General features: G+C 40.3%; 1 protein-coding gene across 7 annotated transcripts in view; it reads left to right on the forward strand.

The window, feature by feature from the left end:
• CNTNAP4 (contactin associated protein family member 4) overlaps positions 1-16,114 on the forward strand; it is a 265,683-nt gene that overhangs the window by 221,826 nt on the left and 27,743 nt on the right. For all 7 annotated transcript variants that reach the window (XM_061133985.1, XM_061134018.1, XM_061134042.1 and 4 more), the window contains 2 exons: positions 507-677; positions 3,603-3,821. In XM_061133985.1, the coding sequence (XP_060989968.1) occupies positions 507-677; positions 3,603-3,821 (390 nt within the window). The remainder of the gene's footprint in view (positions 1-506; positions 678-3,602; positions 3,822-16,114) is intronic.

The raw sequence follows: 16,114 nt of genomic DNA on the forward strand, positions 1-16,114 counted from the left end.
ATTTTTATTGCCAGTCTCAGTTTAAAAAAAATCACAGAGTTTGTTAATGAAAACAGTTTGTTGAGGGTGTAGCTCTGTAAAACATGTATTGGGAGTGTTAGAACGAAAAACACTTTGAGCTTCTGAAGAGTTTTTGTTATTTAAAGTAATGCAGGTGTTTCAATTTTCAAATTATAAAAAAAACTGTCTATTAATGCTTGGCAGATCTTACCATAGTGCTTCGGCATTTAGGCTGTGGAGTTTTTCCTTCATGTGAAATATGACTTGCAGACCTTTAGTGTGGTCATCATTCCTGTCCCGTGTTGGAAGGAACCCAGAATTCCAATCCTTGTAAAATCTTTCATTGTATTTTCATGTTTTGCATACTGTATAATTAACAGACAAAAGAAAAGCAGGTTTGTATAAATGAGCAATATTTTAATAGTAAAACTGCAAAAAATAGAAAATGTAGTTATGTCATTTATGAATTTGTTTCCATTCTTATTTTTTCCTTAAAAATAAAACAGAGTTATTTTGGAATTCAGCTTCCTTCAATACCGAGGCATCCTACCTCCATTTTCCTACTTTCCATGGAGAGCTGAGTGCAGATGTGTCTTTCTTCTTCAAGACAACAGCTTCATCTGGGGTGTTTTTAGAGAACCTGGGGATTACCGATTTCATACGGATAGAGCTACGCTGTAAGTTGTCTTTTCCTTAGATGTCTGTGGAATTCTATTTAGGAGTAATGAGTGTGTGCAGTCGTGCCCAACTCTGTACCTCATGGACTGTAGCCCCCCAGGTTCCTCTGTCATGGGATTTTCCAGGCAAGAGTACTGGAGTGGGTAGCCATTTCCTATTCCAGGGGTTTGGGAGTAAATTCTGTAACTAATTTTTAAAATACTGTGTTTCTACATTATCAACTGAATCTTTTCATTGTGTCCTTTGGGGGAAAAATATATTAAGATAGCAATTTTTGCAAGAAAATTATTTAATATTTAATATGTGATAATTTGGGGAAATTATTAGTATTCTCTAGAACCAACTTTAAAAGTCTTTTAAATTCAGAAAAATTAAACATTTTTAAAAAATCCAAATACTCAGTTTAAAAATTAATTAGATCAACCAGCCGTATTGTTTTGATATCCTCTTCAGTTCAGTCGCTCGGTCATGTCTGACTCTTTGCGACCCCATGAATTGCAGCATGCCAGGCCTCCCTGTCCATCACCAACTCCTGGAGTTTACTCAAACTTAGGTCCATTGAGTCGGTGATGCCATCCAACCATCTCATCCTCTGTTGTCCCCTTCTCCTCCTGCCCCCAATCCCTCCCAGCATCAGGGTCTATTCCAATGAGTCAACTCTCCGCAGCAGGTGGCCAAAGTATTGGAGTTTCAGCTTCAGCATCAGTCCTTCCAATGAACACCCAGGACTGATCTCCTTTAGGATGGACTGGTTGGATCTCCTTGCAGTCCAAGGGACTCTCAAGAGTCTTCTCCAACACCGCAGTTCAAAACCATCAATTCTTCGGTGCTCAGCTTTCTTCACAGTCCAACTCTCACATCCATACATGACCACTGGAAAAACTATAGCCTTGACCAGACGGACCTTTGTTGGCAAAGTAATGTCTCTGCTTTTTAATATGCTATCTAGGTTGGTCATAACTTTCCTTCCAAGGAGTAAGCATCTTTTAATTTCATGGCTGCAATCACCATCTGCAGTGATTTTGGAGCCCCCCAAAATAAAGTCTATCACAGTTTCCCCATCTATTTCCCATGAAGTGTTGGGACCAGATGCCATGATCTTAGTTTTCTGAATGCTGAGCTTTAAGTCAACTTTTTCACTCTACTCTTTCATTTTCATCAAGAGGCTTTTTAGTTCCTCTTCACTTTCTGCCATAAGGGTGGTGTCATCTGCATATCTGAGGTTATTGATATTTCTCCCGGCAATCTTCATTCCAGCTTGTGCTTCTTCCAGCCCAGCGTTTCTCATGATGTACTCTGCATATAAGTTAAATAAGCAGGGTGACAATATACATCCTTGACGTACTCCTTTCTCTATTTGGAACCAGTCTGTTGTTCCATGTCCAGTTCTAATTGTTGCTTCCTGACCTGCATATAGGTTTCTCAAGAGGCAGGTCAGGTGGTCTGGTATGCTCACCTGCTTCAGAATTTTCCACAGTTTATTGTGATCCACACAGTCGAAGGCTTTGGCATAGTCAACAAAGCAGAAATAGATGTTTTTCTGGAACTCTTGCTTTTTCAATGATCCAGTGGATGTTGGCAATTTGATCTCTGGTTCCTCTGCCTTTTCTAAAACCAGCTTGAACATCTGGAAGTTCATGGTTCACCTATTGCTGAAGCCTGGCTTGGAGAATTTTGAGCATTACTTTACTAGCGTGTGAGATGAGTGCAATTGTGTGATCTTTTGAACATTCTTTGGCATTGCCTTTCTTTGGGATTGGAATGAAAACTGACCTTTCCCAGTCCTGTGGCCACTGCTGAGTTTTCCAAATTTGCTGGCATATTGAGTGCAGCACTTTCATAGCATCATCTTTCAGGATTTGAAATAGCTCAACTGGAATTCCATCACCTCCACTAGCTTTGTTTGTAGTGATGCTTTCTAAGGCCTACTTGACTTCACATTCCAGTATTTCTGGGTCTAGGTGAGTGATCACACCATCGTGATTATCTGGGTCGTGAAGATCTTTTTTGTACAGTTCTTCTGTTTATTCTTGCAATCTCTTCTTAATATCTTCTGCTTTTGTTAGGTCCATACCATTTCTGTCCTTTATCGAAACCATCTTTGCATGAAATATTCCCTTGGTATCTCTAATTTTCTTGAAGAGATCTCTAGTCTTTCCCATTCTGTTGTTTTCCTCTATTTCTTTGCATTGATCGCTAAGGAAGGCTTTCTTATCTCTCTTTGCTATCCTTTGGAACTCTACATTCAAATGGGAATATCTTTCCTATCCTCCTTTGCTTTTTGCTTCTCTTCTTTTCACAGCTATTTGTAAGGCCTCCTCAGACCGCCATTTTGCTTTTTTGCATTTCTTTTCCATGGGGATGGTCTTGATTCCTGTCTCCTGTACAATGTCACAAACCTCTGTCCTCTTAGACTGCTATTAATATTTTGATATCAAAAGTATATTGCATGCTTTTGAAATCAAATAAATCCTGAAACTTTGATGCAGAGACATGGGTTTGATCCCTAGGTTGGGAAGATCCCCTAAAGGAATAAATGGCAAATCACTTCAGTATTCTTGCCTGGAAAGTCCCATGGACTAAGGAACTAGGTGGGCTCTAGTCCATGGGGTCGCAAAAGAGTCAGACACAAATGAGAGACTAAACAAACAAATAGCTTTAGTTTTTGTCAATATGAACAGTTAACTCCGGTGATGAATTTGTTAGAATCCATTTTCCCCCCAAAACTCAAATGCATTTTACTGTCTCATTCCATGTCTATTCTGCACCAACATCCCTGGTTTCTTCCATCAAATGCAAACGCAAACCATTACCTTCATGTGTAGTGACTGTTGATGCAATGGGGCTCTTCCCGAGGGTACTGCAGACCGAGCACCCCCACCACCGGGACTAACGTGCACAATTTTCATGTCTGATGCTCCCAGCCCCTGCGGTTGTGACCTTCTCGTTTGACGTGGGGAATGGGCCGTTTGAAGTCTCGGTGCAGTCGCCCACTCACCTCAACGACGACCAGTGGCACCGCGTCAGGGTCGAGAGGAACATGAAGGAGGCCTCGGTCCAAGTGGATCAGCTCTCACCACGGACGCAGCCGGCCCCGGCGGATGGGCATGTCCTCTTGCAGCTCAACAGTCAGCTCTTCGTGGGTAAGCCCTGCTGCGGACAGTTTGTCTTTAATTGTATGATGTCAGTGCAGAGATGGGCCAAGAGAAACTAGTGCCAACTGTAGATGATGATGCAGTCCCTGGGGTCGCAAGGAGTCGGACACGACTGAGGGACTGACCTGAACTGATAAGATAATGATAACACCACCCCCAAACCACCATTTATTGAGAACCTACATTCCAGGCTGCACTGGGTGTTTTCATTACTTCCTCATAACCAACCTGTGCAGTGGATATTATCCCAGTTCTACCGACAAGATAACTGAGGTGCAGGAGGCTGAAATCTCTTGCCTTCAGAAACCCACCTAGTAATGAAATTCACATTTGTGTTTGACTAATTCCTAAAACTGCATTCTTTTCATTTCCAGTTTTGTTGAGATGTAATTGACATAGGGCACCATATAAATTTAACATAGATATTCTTTTTTTTTTTTTTTTTAACATAGATATTCTTAATTTTCCAGACTATGTGACTTGTTCCAATTTTTTTTTTTAATGTTAGTGTCTTTAGTATGATATTGGACTTGTTTACCTTTGTTCCCCAGGAAGTCGAATAACCCTCCTTGTAAATCCAACTGACGCCAGCCAGTGATCCCTGCCAAAAACAAGCCAATGGCAGGAAAAAGAAAAAAAAACAAACAAAAAACCAGCATGAGTGAAGTGTTCTAGCATTCATGGTTTGACCAGTTATACCAGCTCTATTGGTGTCCATTATTTTCCCATTTTTCTGATGTCTTCTGATCACCTACTTTACATTTATATCCAAACGTCATTCCTTTATTTTCTAGTTACATTCATTTGGTAGGTGTAGACTTGATAGGAGAATCCTTCTGAGTGTGTTTGTTTTACATCTTTGCTAATAACAGGACTTGTTGACCATGAAGTTCAAGGAATTATCTCTTACTTGATCACTTTTCACATATTTTAGTGTAAATGAGGACACAGCAGCACCGTCACTCGGGATAAATTGTAAATTATCTGAAACAGTTTCAAGCCTTGTAAGTGTTATGTTTTAGAGCAAAATTCTCATCAGATCCCCATTACATCTTCTCTTGTTTAATGGCCTTGTTTTAAGCTCTCTTACTGGGAAGGATGAAGCTGATTGAAGGGTATGAAAATAATAAAGAAAACATGAGAGGAAATACATAACTTTTCTTTTAATAACATGCTAGGAGCTCAGTCAGGAAATTGACACAGATATTTCTTGAGTTATAAACAATAAGAGATGGTCACAGCAAAAGGTATGGCAATTTAAAATCTGTCAGGATCTAGGAAATAGCCTTCCTGTTCTTAGAAATTGAGAAAGCTGAAACAGTCCTCGAATTTTTCAGTGAAATCTGCTGCAGTTTGCCTGGGCATGACCTTTCATTCTTGGTATGAATTTTAACTTCCTAGAAATGGAGTCACTGTGTATTGTGTCTGATAGGAACCTTGGCCTTAATTTGTTTTTAGGTAGTTGTAATGGATAGAAATACTATTATGATACAGAATGATATATTAGGACAGACTTGAGTCTTTTGACCTCAGTCATGTGTTATAATTTTAATAAGGATCTAAGAGATTTTATCTTTATGGGGAATATTGGTTAGGATTTTTACATTCCCATATGTTAAATTCAAGCATGATTGTGTTATTAGAAAGTTTTAGAAATTGAAATCTTTATTGTATTTTCAAAATCATTGAAAATTAAAAGGAAAAGCAGAAAGAAAGATCTTTGGAAAAAGTTACGTCTATTGAGAAAAATCTCTTTTTCTAGTCCCCTCCTTCCTACTCACAGCTAACTGAGTAAATAGAAGTGGTTAATATGATTATATTAAAAAATGGACTCATGTTGAAAGAAAGTCTTGCAGTGTTAGGTGGAGACACATCACTGATTGTCAAGAGGCCATATAGAGGTCTATTTTTATCTTTACCTCTACTGTAAGACTGAACTACTCTTAGGAAAGGACCACAATCAAGTTAATAGAATAATACATACAAGATAACATCATAATTTGTCAATTTTCAACATTACTATTAAATCAGCGTTTTTTTTATTTCTAGATGAAAATACCTTTCCCCTTTGGGAAGATTCAATGGAATTTAAATTATAATTAAAAGGTTATACTGAATTAGCATAAAGTGGGTGAAACTAGTACAAAAAAACTAGTAATAATCACAGCTAGTTTGATGTAGCACTTATTAAGACAAAAGGTAGTTCTCCGCCTTCCTGAGAGTATATTTCTGGGGAAAAGGCAAGAGGCAGCCAAAAAAAGAATAAAAAACAAAATAAAGGCAAAGAGACAAAACAAAAAAATACATATATAAATATCAGTTCAGTTCAGTTCAGTTGCTCAGTCATGTCCGACTCTTTGTGACCCCATGAATTGCAGCACACCAGGCCTCCCTGTCTATCACCAACTCCTGGAGCTTACTCAAACTCATGTCCATTGAGTTGGTTAGGCCATCCAACCATCTCATCCTCTGTCGTCCCTTTCTCCGCCTGCCTCCAGTCTTTCCCAGCATCAGGGTTTTTCCAGTGAGTCAGTATTTCACATCAGGTGGCCAAAATATTGGAGTTTCAGCTTCAGCATAAGTCCTTCCAGTGAATATTCAGGACTGATTTCCTTTAGGATGGACTGGTTGGATCTCCTTGCAGTCCAAGGGACTCTCAAGAGTCTTCTCCAACACCACAGTTCAAAAGCATCACTTCTTTGGCACTCAGCTTTCTTTATAGTCCAACTCTCATATCCACACAAGACTACTGGAAAAACCATAGCTTTGACTAGATGGACCTTTGTTGGCAAAGTAATGTCTCTGCTTTTTAATATGCTGTCTAGGTTGGTCATAGCTTTCCTTCCAAGGAGTGTCTTTTAATTTCATGGCTGCAATCACCATCTGCAGTGATTTTGGAGCCCAAAGAAATAAAGTCTATCACAGTTTCCACTGATTCCCCATATGTTTGCCATGAAGTGATGGGACCAGATGCCATGATCTTAGTTTTCTGAATGTTGAGCTTTAAGCCAACTTTTTCACTCTCCTCTTTCACTTTCATCAAGAGCCCCTTTAGTTCTTCTTTACTTTCTGCCATAAGGGTGGTGTCATCGGCATATCTGAGGTTATTGACATTTCTCTCGGCAATCTTGATTCCAGCCTGTGCTTCATCCAGTCCAGCGTTTCTCATGATGTACTCTGCATAGAAGTTAAATAGGCAGGGTGACAATATACAGCCTTGATGTACTCCTTCCCCTATTTGGAACCAGTCTGTTGTTACATGTCCAGTTATAACTGTTGCTTCCTGACTTGCATATAGATTTCTCAGGAGGCAGGTAAGGGGGTCTGGTATTCCCATCTCTTTAAGAATTTTCCATAGTTTGTTGTGATCCACACAGTCAAAGGCTTTGGCATAGTCAACAAAGCAGATGTTTTTCCGGAACTCTTTTGCTTCTTTGATAATCCAGCAGATATTGGGAATTTGGTCTCTGGTTCCCCTGCCTTTCTTTATCCAGCTTGAACATCTGAAAGTTCACAGCTCACGTACTCTTGAAGACTGGCTTGGAGAATTTTGAGCACTACTTTGCTAGTGAGATGAGTGCAATTGTGTGGTAGTCTGAGCATTCTTTGGCATTGCCTTTCTTTGGGATTGGAATGAAAACTGACCTTTTCCAGTCCTGTGGCCACTGCTGAGTTTTCCAAATTTGCTGGCATATTGAGTGCAGCACTTTCACAGCATCATCTTTCAGGATTTGAAATAGCTCAACTGGAATTCCATCACCTCCACTAGCTTTGTTTGTAGTGATGCTTCCTAAGGCCCACTTGACCTTGCATTCCATATATATATATATATATATATATGTATATAAAACAATGTATATATATATATATATATACACACACAAGCATGGATATACACATATATGTAAAATTTCAGATAACGATAAATACATAAAGTAAAAGTAGGATAAGACATCAGGCAGTTTGGTTTGCAGACTTCTATTTCAAGTGGGGTATTCACTGAAGTCCTCTCTGAGGACCTTACATTGGAACAGAGGCCAGTGGAAGCAGGAGCGGAATCCCTGTGAACATCCAAAGGAAGAGAATTCCGGGCAGTGGAGATGAACTTCACGAATTAAGGAGTAAGTCATGATGTCTGAGGATGGAATTTGTGTGGGAGGAGAGGATGGTGTGAAGTGCGGTCGAGTTGTATATTGTAAGGCCATGGTCAGGACTTTGGATTTTATTCTAAAGGCTCAGATGAGTGGAATGGTCTAATTTCTGTTTTCCGCCTTCTCTCTTACTAGGGAAAAGGTAGAAGCAGGCCACGGCTTTAGTCCCCGAGAGAGATCGTGGCGGCATGGGCCAGAGGGGAGATGGTGATAAAGAGAGTTGGGGCAAATCTTAAACGGAGGTGTACACCGCTTACTAACGGGTTGGTTATCGCTGCTCGTGTTTACCGTTGACTCCTGCTAATATCCTTCAGCAAGTTCTCTGCATTCCTCACATCATGTCTCAGTTTTTAATATCACCTGGAGTTAGCTTTTCTTGTTTTCTTCCTTTATCCTAACTTGTAGCAGGATTAAAGCTGTTCCCTGGCCCCACTATGCGGTCCAAACCACAGTCTCACCAGCCTGGAAGAGACCCCTGGGTATTCTTCATAGTCTGGGGAAAATAGCCCACCTCCCAAATGAGGTTCCACCCGCCCATCACTGTCACCAGAAAGTTGCGCTGCTTTGTTCAAGTGTTCTTTGCCAGCGCATGACAGATGTAGAGGGATCTTCTCTTAGAAACTCTTTCCCCACTTAGTAATGCCTTCACATTGTTTGAGTTAAGTCAACTCTCAGAGCCTTGACTCCGTGGGTGACTGGGAATCTCTGCTTAAATCCAATATAATTGATTTTCTGGCTAAAATCTTAAAGGGCAATTTCACTTCCCTTACTTACAGGTTCAAGAGTTTAATTTGTAGTTCACCCATCCATATTAAAAATAATTATGACTAATCAGTATTTTCAAGGGTGCATAATGACTATCATTTGTATTTGGGGATCAGGACAAATAAATGAGATAAGTGTAATCGAAAAGAGTAAGCCTGTAGTTTTCAGCATCACTTTTTCTCCTAATAAAAATGTTTAAATTGAGACACTGATGATGGTGATGATGATATTTTAAATTATATGGAAGCACAATTTTTATAAATATAGGGCAAAGCTGAAATACCAAGGTTAGTGTATCAGTTGGTCAAAGTTAGATTATGTTATTACCCCAGCATTCAGTAGTTTTTATTAAAAAAATTCACCTTATTTATAACCAAACAGAGCACAAAACTGGAGAAGACAATGGCACCCCACTCCAGTACTCTTGCCTGGAAAATCCCATGGATGGAGGAGCCTGGTGGGCTGCAGTCCATGGGGTCGCAAAGAGTTGGACACGACTGAGCGACTTCACTTTCACTTTTCACTTTCATGCATTGGAGAAGGAAATGGCAACCCACTCCAGTGTTCTTACCTGGAGAATCCCAGGGACAGGGGAGCCTGGTGGGCTGCCGTCTGTGGCAAACACAGAGTCAGACATGACTGAAGTGACTTAGCAGCAGCAAAGCACAAAACGGTAAACCCGTTGTGGGCTATTTCAAATACCAAATAAAGTGATTTTGTAGTACTACAAACATGAAACAGTAGAACTTTCAACAATGTAGAAATTTGCCTGTTTGAGATACTCTCTTTAACACTTTTCCCTGTAAGTAAAACGTTGCAGATATTTGAATATATGTTAATCTTGATTTAAATTATCTTCTCCAGCTGCCTGTGCTACCATAGCCAGGTCTATGTTGATTTACGTTACCTTTTTTTGAGATGAGAGGTTTTGGCAGCCTCTCAGAAGTGAGCACTGCAATAGGATAACATGAAGGAAACCAGTGTATTTTCTCCATTGCTTGCTTCACTCTGTCCTCTAAGGACCAATAATAAAGTGTGTTCACATCTCAGAGTGAGACTCTGAGGCAAGACTAATGAGCAAAATCTTTTTATTTCTGAGCAAAATCAGTAAAACTAAATAGAAAACATGACTGAAAATGTGATTCAGCTGAGCAACAATTATACATGGCAGTTCAAAAAGGCATAAGGAAGTGATACATAGTTTCAGAGATTCAGCTACACCACAGAATTATAAAAAACAAGAACTTGAACAATTCATGTAGCTCCTGATATTAGCATAACTATCTTCAACTAATCTAAACTGTAGGGTGGCATGCAAAGTGAAGGAGTAATGAAATCATGAACAGAAATCTTTGTATGAAAAAGCTAACCTTGATGTGATGGTCAGATGAGAAACAGTAGAACATCTTCCCTCCCCTCAGAAAATCTCAGCCATCACATTGCTTTTTACTGTAAAAATGATGATTCCCCTCCTATCTGTAGCCCATCTTTCTCCAATCTTCTTCTAAATTATGGCACTGGGTCTTTACCAACCTTTTCACATTCTTTCACTTGGCCCTTTTTTGTTTGTGTGTGATTCATGACATGTCTTAGTTAAATAGTCCTATTCAGAGGTGCTATTCCCTATCTTAAAAAATAAGTTTAGCAACTCAGTGCTGATTGGTGTATTAAACATATGCCCTTGACCTTGTAGACATGGGGACTCAATGTTGAGAGTCGCTGTGATTATACACCCACAGCCATTCCCCAGCCACGGAAATGATGCAGAGAAAAGAATCAATCATTTTTTTTAAGCTGAAATGTGACAGTGGTCATTTTCTATTTTGGTTTGTAAACTCAGCATTTTTCTTAGAAGCATCTTAAATTAGCCTTGAATTGATTTTCATTCAACCAGCTCTGCAATTTTTGTTTGCAGCCTGAATTCTTTCACTGGCAGGTTTCTAAATGGGGCAAACTTCATTTCAATACTTTGGGACTAGGACCCGAAGGAGAAGTAAGGACTCCTGATGTAGACTCCGAAGTCATTTGCATTGCATTTGAATTGCATCAAATCCACAAATATTTATTATCTTGAGCAAACAGTTTCTAAATACCATATACAAAGGTTAATGCTGAACTCTAACATATTGAAGCTCTGAAGGCTGGTTTTCAACCTAGTCACACGTTCACATTGCCTGGGGAGCTTTCCGGACACTTGACAGTACCAGAAAAGTGAAAGTGAAAGTCGCTCAGTTGTGTCTGACTCTTTGTGACCCCATGGACGTTACAATCCATGGAATTCTTCAGGCCAGAATACTGGAGTGGGTAGCCTTTCCCTTCCCCAGGGGATCTTCCCAACCCAGGGATCGAACCCAGGTCTCCTGCATTGCAGGCAGATTCTTTACCAGCCGAGCCATGGGGCAGTATCAGGACAGTACCAGAACAAAGGTTATTTATTTACTGTGGATGGATGTTTGCACACTTTCAAAGTTGCATATTACAAATACAGCCCTGTGCTGGTCTTTTGGTGAACATATGCTTGTATGCCTGTTGGTTGTGTACCCAGGGGTGGAATTACTGGGTCATAGGAATAAGCATATGTCAAGCATTAGTAGACACTGCCAAATCTCTGTTGACCATTTGGATATCATCCTTTTTGAAGTGGCTGTTCAGATCTGTTGCCCATTTTCTACAGGGTTGTCTTCTTTTAAAAAAATTTTAGGAGTTCTTTATATATATAGTGGGTGAGTCCTTTACAGATTCATTTATTATAGATATTTTCCTTTCTCTCTGTGGTTTGCATTTTCACATTGCTGATGTCTTTTGATGAGCAGAAGTTCTTAATTATAATATATTCTGGATGTCTTTCTCTTGGCTTTCTGTTTGTTTTTGATAGGCTAAAATATAGTTACAGGAAGAGAATGCCAAACAACTTGATGTTTGAATAATTTTTATTACAGGCTAATTTTCCTTTGTAGTCATAAATATGTTCCCTCATTATCAAAGTTCAGTGCAATAAAAGTTGTGTTGCTCTGTAACGTAATCATATCATTTATTTCAAATATTTTCTTCTCTCTTTGAGGCGTCAGTTTCATGATTAGCCAGAGAAGCTCCCAGTGGACTTTTCCTTGTCCAGCAGCAAATCTTGAGTGACTGTTGACTAAAATCAGAATTCAGATGGGATCTCTTGAGATCACAGAATATGATGTATAGCACCAAGTTTCATTTCTTTGAAAAACAGGCCTTAGTGTGGTCAAACCACTCAGCACTGTGGCCCTAACTCTGAGCAGACCCCTTTTCCCCTCTTGCTGCTGCCTCCAGGACCTGTGCTCATCACTGGCTCTGGTTCAGGGACAAGTGACTGACTTGTCTGCCTGTGACATGCTTTCTTACACCACCCGCCTCTTTCAGCCATCACAGCTCTTTGAACTTGAGGGAGGACGGTCCTGCTCTTCCTAGCCTTGCAGGGCTTTGTTCAGTGAGGAATGCTCCATGGCAAAACTATAGCTGGGCTTCCAGCCTCAGCACTTACAGGAACTGATGCTATTGTTCCTGCAAGGCCGCGTCTTGCCCTGGACCTCGGGGATGGCCGGGAAGATTGGCTGTGTGATGTGCAGAGCACAGTCCCCTGACCTGGTCCCGGCCCCGCCCGCATGCCCAGTCATTCCCCTGTCCCCACTGAAGGCATGTGGCCAGGGGGACAGAGTGCCCTGCTCAGAGAGAGCCCCTGTCCTCTGCCCAACAAGCCTCTGCAACTTAGGATTTTGGGGGATCTTGCTTTCTTTGTTCTTCTAAGGCCCCTCGATGGATTGCACAGTTCCCGGTTAATCCTCAGTTATATTCGAGCACAGCGCATAAATAATTTGCCATTGAAAAATTAAAGGTCTTCCTGCCACAGGAGTAGTGGGAAGTTGGCAGAGGAAAGAGCCAGCTTGCCCTCTGCGACAATAGCATCTGTCACCTAGTCTAACTTCCTGAGAGCGTGGAATGTGATAAAAGGATTGGGCTCAGCCTCCGCTCGGCACCTACCATACTTCTTTAGGTGCAATATCCCAATCCCGTTGTGGAAGTGAACAGATTCGGTTGTGTTTATCCACATAGAAAGGTTGGGTGTTTGTTTCACAAAATACCCAGTGTATATGAAGTTCCAGAATCCATTATATCTGATACAGTATGGCAGGTAATTGATGGAAAATTAATTGGAAGACGGTTCCAAACATAATAACTCAGCAGAAACATCCAGAATCAATTAATCAAACTGCAACTCATTTTAATTGGACATCCTCTAACCTGGGGAAGTCGTTGGAATGTCTAATTAAGCTTTCAAGCCCAGCCCTATTTACTTGAGCCATGTTTTCCTGAACAGCTACATCTTAAAATGAAAGGTTAGTAACTTGAAGCCGAATGGTAAAGTAAAAATCTTCAATATCCATGTGCTGCAAATGTTTATTTAATTGGACATCACATTTTCTTGGTAATTTAAAAATGTAATTTAAAGCTATTTGATTAGGCAAACATTAGCTCTTTAAAAGGGCTTCCCAGGTGGCTTAGTGGTAAAGAATCGCCTGCCAATACAGGAGACACAGGTTTGATCCCTGGGTCGGGAAGATCCCCTAGAGAAGGAAATGGCAACCCACGCCATGCCTGGGAAATCCTATTGACAGAGGAGCCTGGTGGGCTACTGTCCATGGGATCGCAAAGAGTCAGACACTCAGTCATGTCTGAGCACACGCACAGGAAACTCTTTAAAAGTACAGAATCAAGAAATCTTATTTACAAACTGTGTTGATTCTCCTCTCACTATCGCAGATGCTGTTTAAGCATGCATTTCACATGTATGTACATGTATTTCTACCTGTGAATATCCCCGTCTTCTGACCTTCCTCTCCACTTGGTGTCTATTTCTACCTCTGACATCATGCTATGTCCATGTTTCCCTTCCTAAACCCATTACTAGACCGTGAGATCTGTGAGACCAAGACCCACTGATATAACTCTGTACCTCCAGTGTCAGACAGTGTCCAGAAAAGAGCTGCTAAATTATCTTGCCATTGAAATCGAGTGATCTGAGGAGAAGAAAATGGAACTCTTCTTTTTTGACCGGGTTTTGGTGTGGAGAGGAAGGAGGCGTCCCCAGCTGTAGGTTTTTGTCTTAACTCTGCCTCTGACTAAACGTGTTTATTCTGAAATTTCTCAGCTATGCCCACGGGCTAGTCCCTGAATTTGTCTGTGTCTCTAGTTTCTCATCTGCAACAAAAACAGCAGAAAACAAACAAGAATGAATGAGTTGGAGCTGATGAAAATGGATGTCTTTTAAGTTGTTGGACTCCAGGTTATTTAGTTATTATTATGTCACTGGCAGACTGAGATAAACCCCTAAATCAGAGAGCCTGTGGATATTTCAGAGTGACAAATGTATAACAGACTGTGATTTAGTGGTGCTGTGTACTATAAACTCTACAGCATGATTTAAAATACTGTAACATGAAGTCAGTGAAATACACCAGGAATACACACCTCTAATGCAGACTTCATAGCATCTGGCCCTCCTCCAAAGAGTGCCTGGGCCAGAGCTAAAACCAAGGCTGCAGGCTGCCCTCCTTACCCAGGAAAGAGAACGCCAGCAAGGATGCCCCAAGAATCTCTGTCGCAGACTTGACTGAGCCCTAGACATTCTTACTGAGTCACGATAGCAGCGGCCTGGATGTGGAAGGAAGGTGTCCTGGAGATGAGGGATGCAGAGGCGCCAGGGGTTGCAGAAGACTGAGCAACCGTAGGAGGAGCGCAGCAGGGTGACAGCGACCCTGGAACTCTGGGAAAACATCAGCTCCTTCCTGCCTTGCCCAGGAACCTGGAATTGTACGGTGTCTGGCTCCACACCACACGAATTCTGGACTTACAAATACAGCATATGACACCCACCCCCTTACAGCTTTCATATTCTTCATTGAAGAGCTACAAATTATGTCAGCTGAAGCCATTTGAATATAGACATTTAATACAGCCATTTGACTCAATACCTTTAGACCATGAAAATTTTGCACCTTGTTTTATGTCCCTGGATATGTTCCAGTTTCTCCTGGTTTATAGTCTATGAGAACTTGAATAGAATTTGTATCCTCCTGTTGTGTGAAAATAGTATAAATCTTAATTATGTTGAATTGGTTCATAGTGCTTTTCAGCTCTACTATGTCCTTCTACTTTTCGGTCTATTCATTCTATGAATTTTTGAGAGTTTGGTGTTGAAACTCCAAATAAACATCTTAATTTATCTACTTAAAAAATAATTGCAATATATAAGGGAACTATATGTAACTTTGTTATGTTTAAAAAAAACTGGTGAGAATGGCAAAAATAGGCTCTATTTATTTATTTTTGCCATTCTCACCAGTTTTTTTTTAAACATAACAAAGTTACATATAGTTCCCCTATATATTGCAATTATTTTTTAAGTAGACAAATTAAGATGTTTATTTGGGAGCATTACATCTATGAATCTGAATTATGTTACACCATGAGTCCAGGCTTCTTTTAGTTTTATCTTCATGGTATGTCATTGTCCAAAAACATAGAATTAATTTATTCAGAAATATTCATTGAGTTTTATCGATGTTCTCAGTCCCAGGGACCCAAACATCCCTGTGAGGAAATGTACCCCTCTTCAACTTTTGAAGCACTGTGCTCCCAGCTGCTACTACAATCAGTTTCATGAATGAGTGTGTTGATTATTAACAGTAAATTAATTGAGTATTAATACTTAGCTATGACAAATGCTCATTTAGCTGTAGTTATAAATAGTTACTGCAACGCTATTATGTGTGAGCTAGTGAAGGACAAGGGAGCTGTCATGCTGCAGTCCACGAGGTCACAAAGAGTTGACTGAACAACAACAAATTACATGTCAGGTGCTGTTCTGTGTGCTGGGGTTTCAGTGTGATTGAAATAGCCCTAAATGAATGTATATTTTGATGGAGAGACACTGGTAATATACAAAGTAAATTGTTCAAATGTAAAGCTTGCTGGATGATGACAAAGGCATATTTTTGTAGGGTCTTTCTGGAAAATTTCTGGTTCTAAAATTAAACAAAAAACCCACCTCTTTAATCTCTGAGAATAAGGAGACCTTACATAAATGGGGCTAGATTAGGAGCTCGCTCGATGAAGTGAGGGAGGAGGGAGTGAACACATTTTAGGAAGAAAGAACAGGTATGGAGCGGGTATACAGTCCTGGCGGTGAGATGGCATCATCTGTTCAAAAGATGAAGCTCCTTTTCAGAGGTTCCAAGAACATCTAAGTGTTTCTGGGTAAATCACCCAGATTATTTAGATTAGGACACTATTTCCCTATTTCAAGTTCTGAGCTTTAATTTATTGGTATTCCTGGGC

Source organism: Dama dama, chromosome 4, assembly GCF_033118175.1.
Source record: "Dama dama isolate Ldn47 chromosome 4, ASM3311817v1, whole genome shotgun sequence".
In the NCBI taxonomy this organism is placed as follows: domain Eukaryota; kingdom Metazoa; phylum Chordata; class Mammalia; order Artiodactyla; family Cervidae; genus Dama; species Dama dama.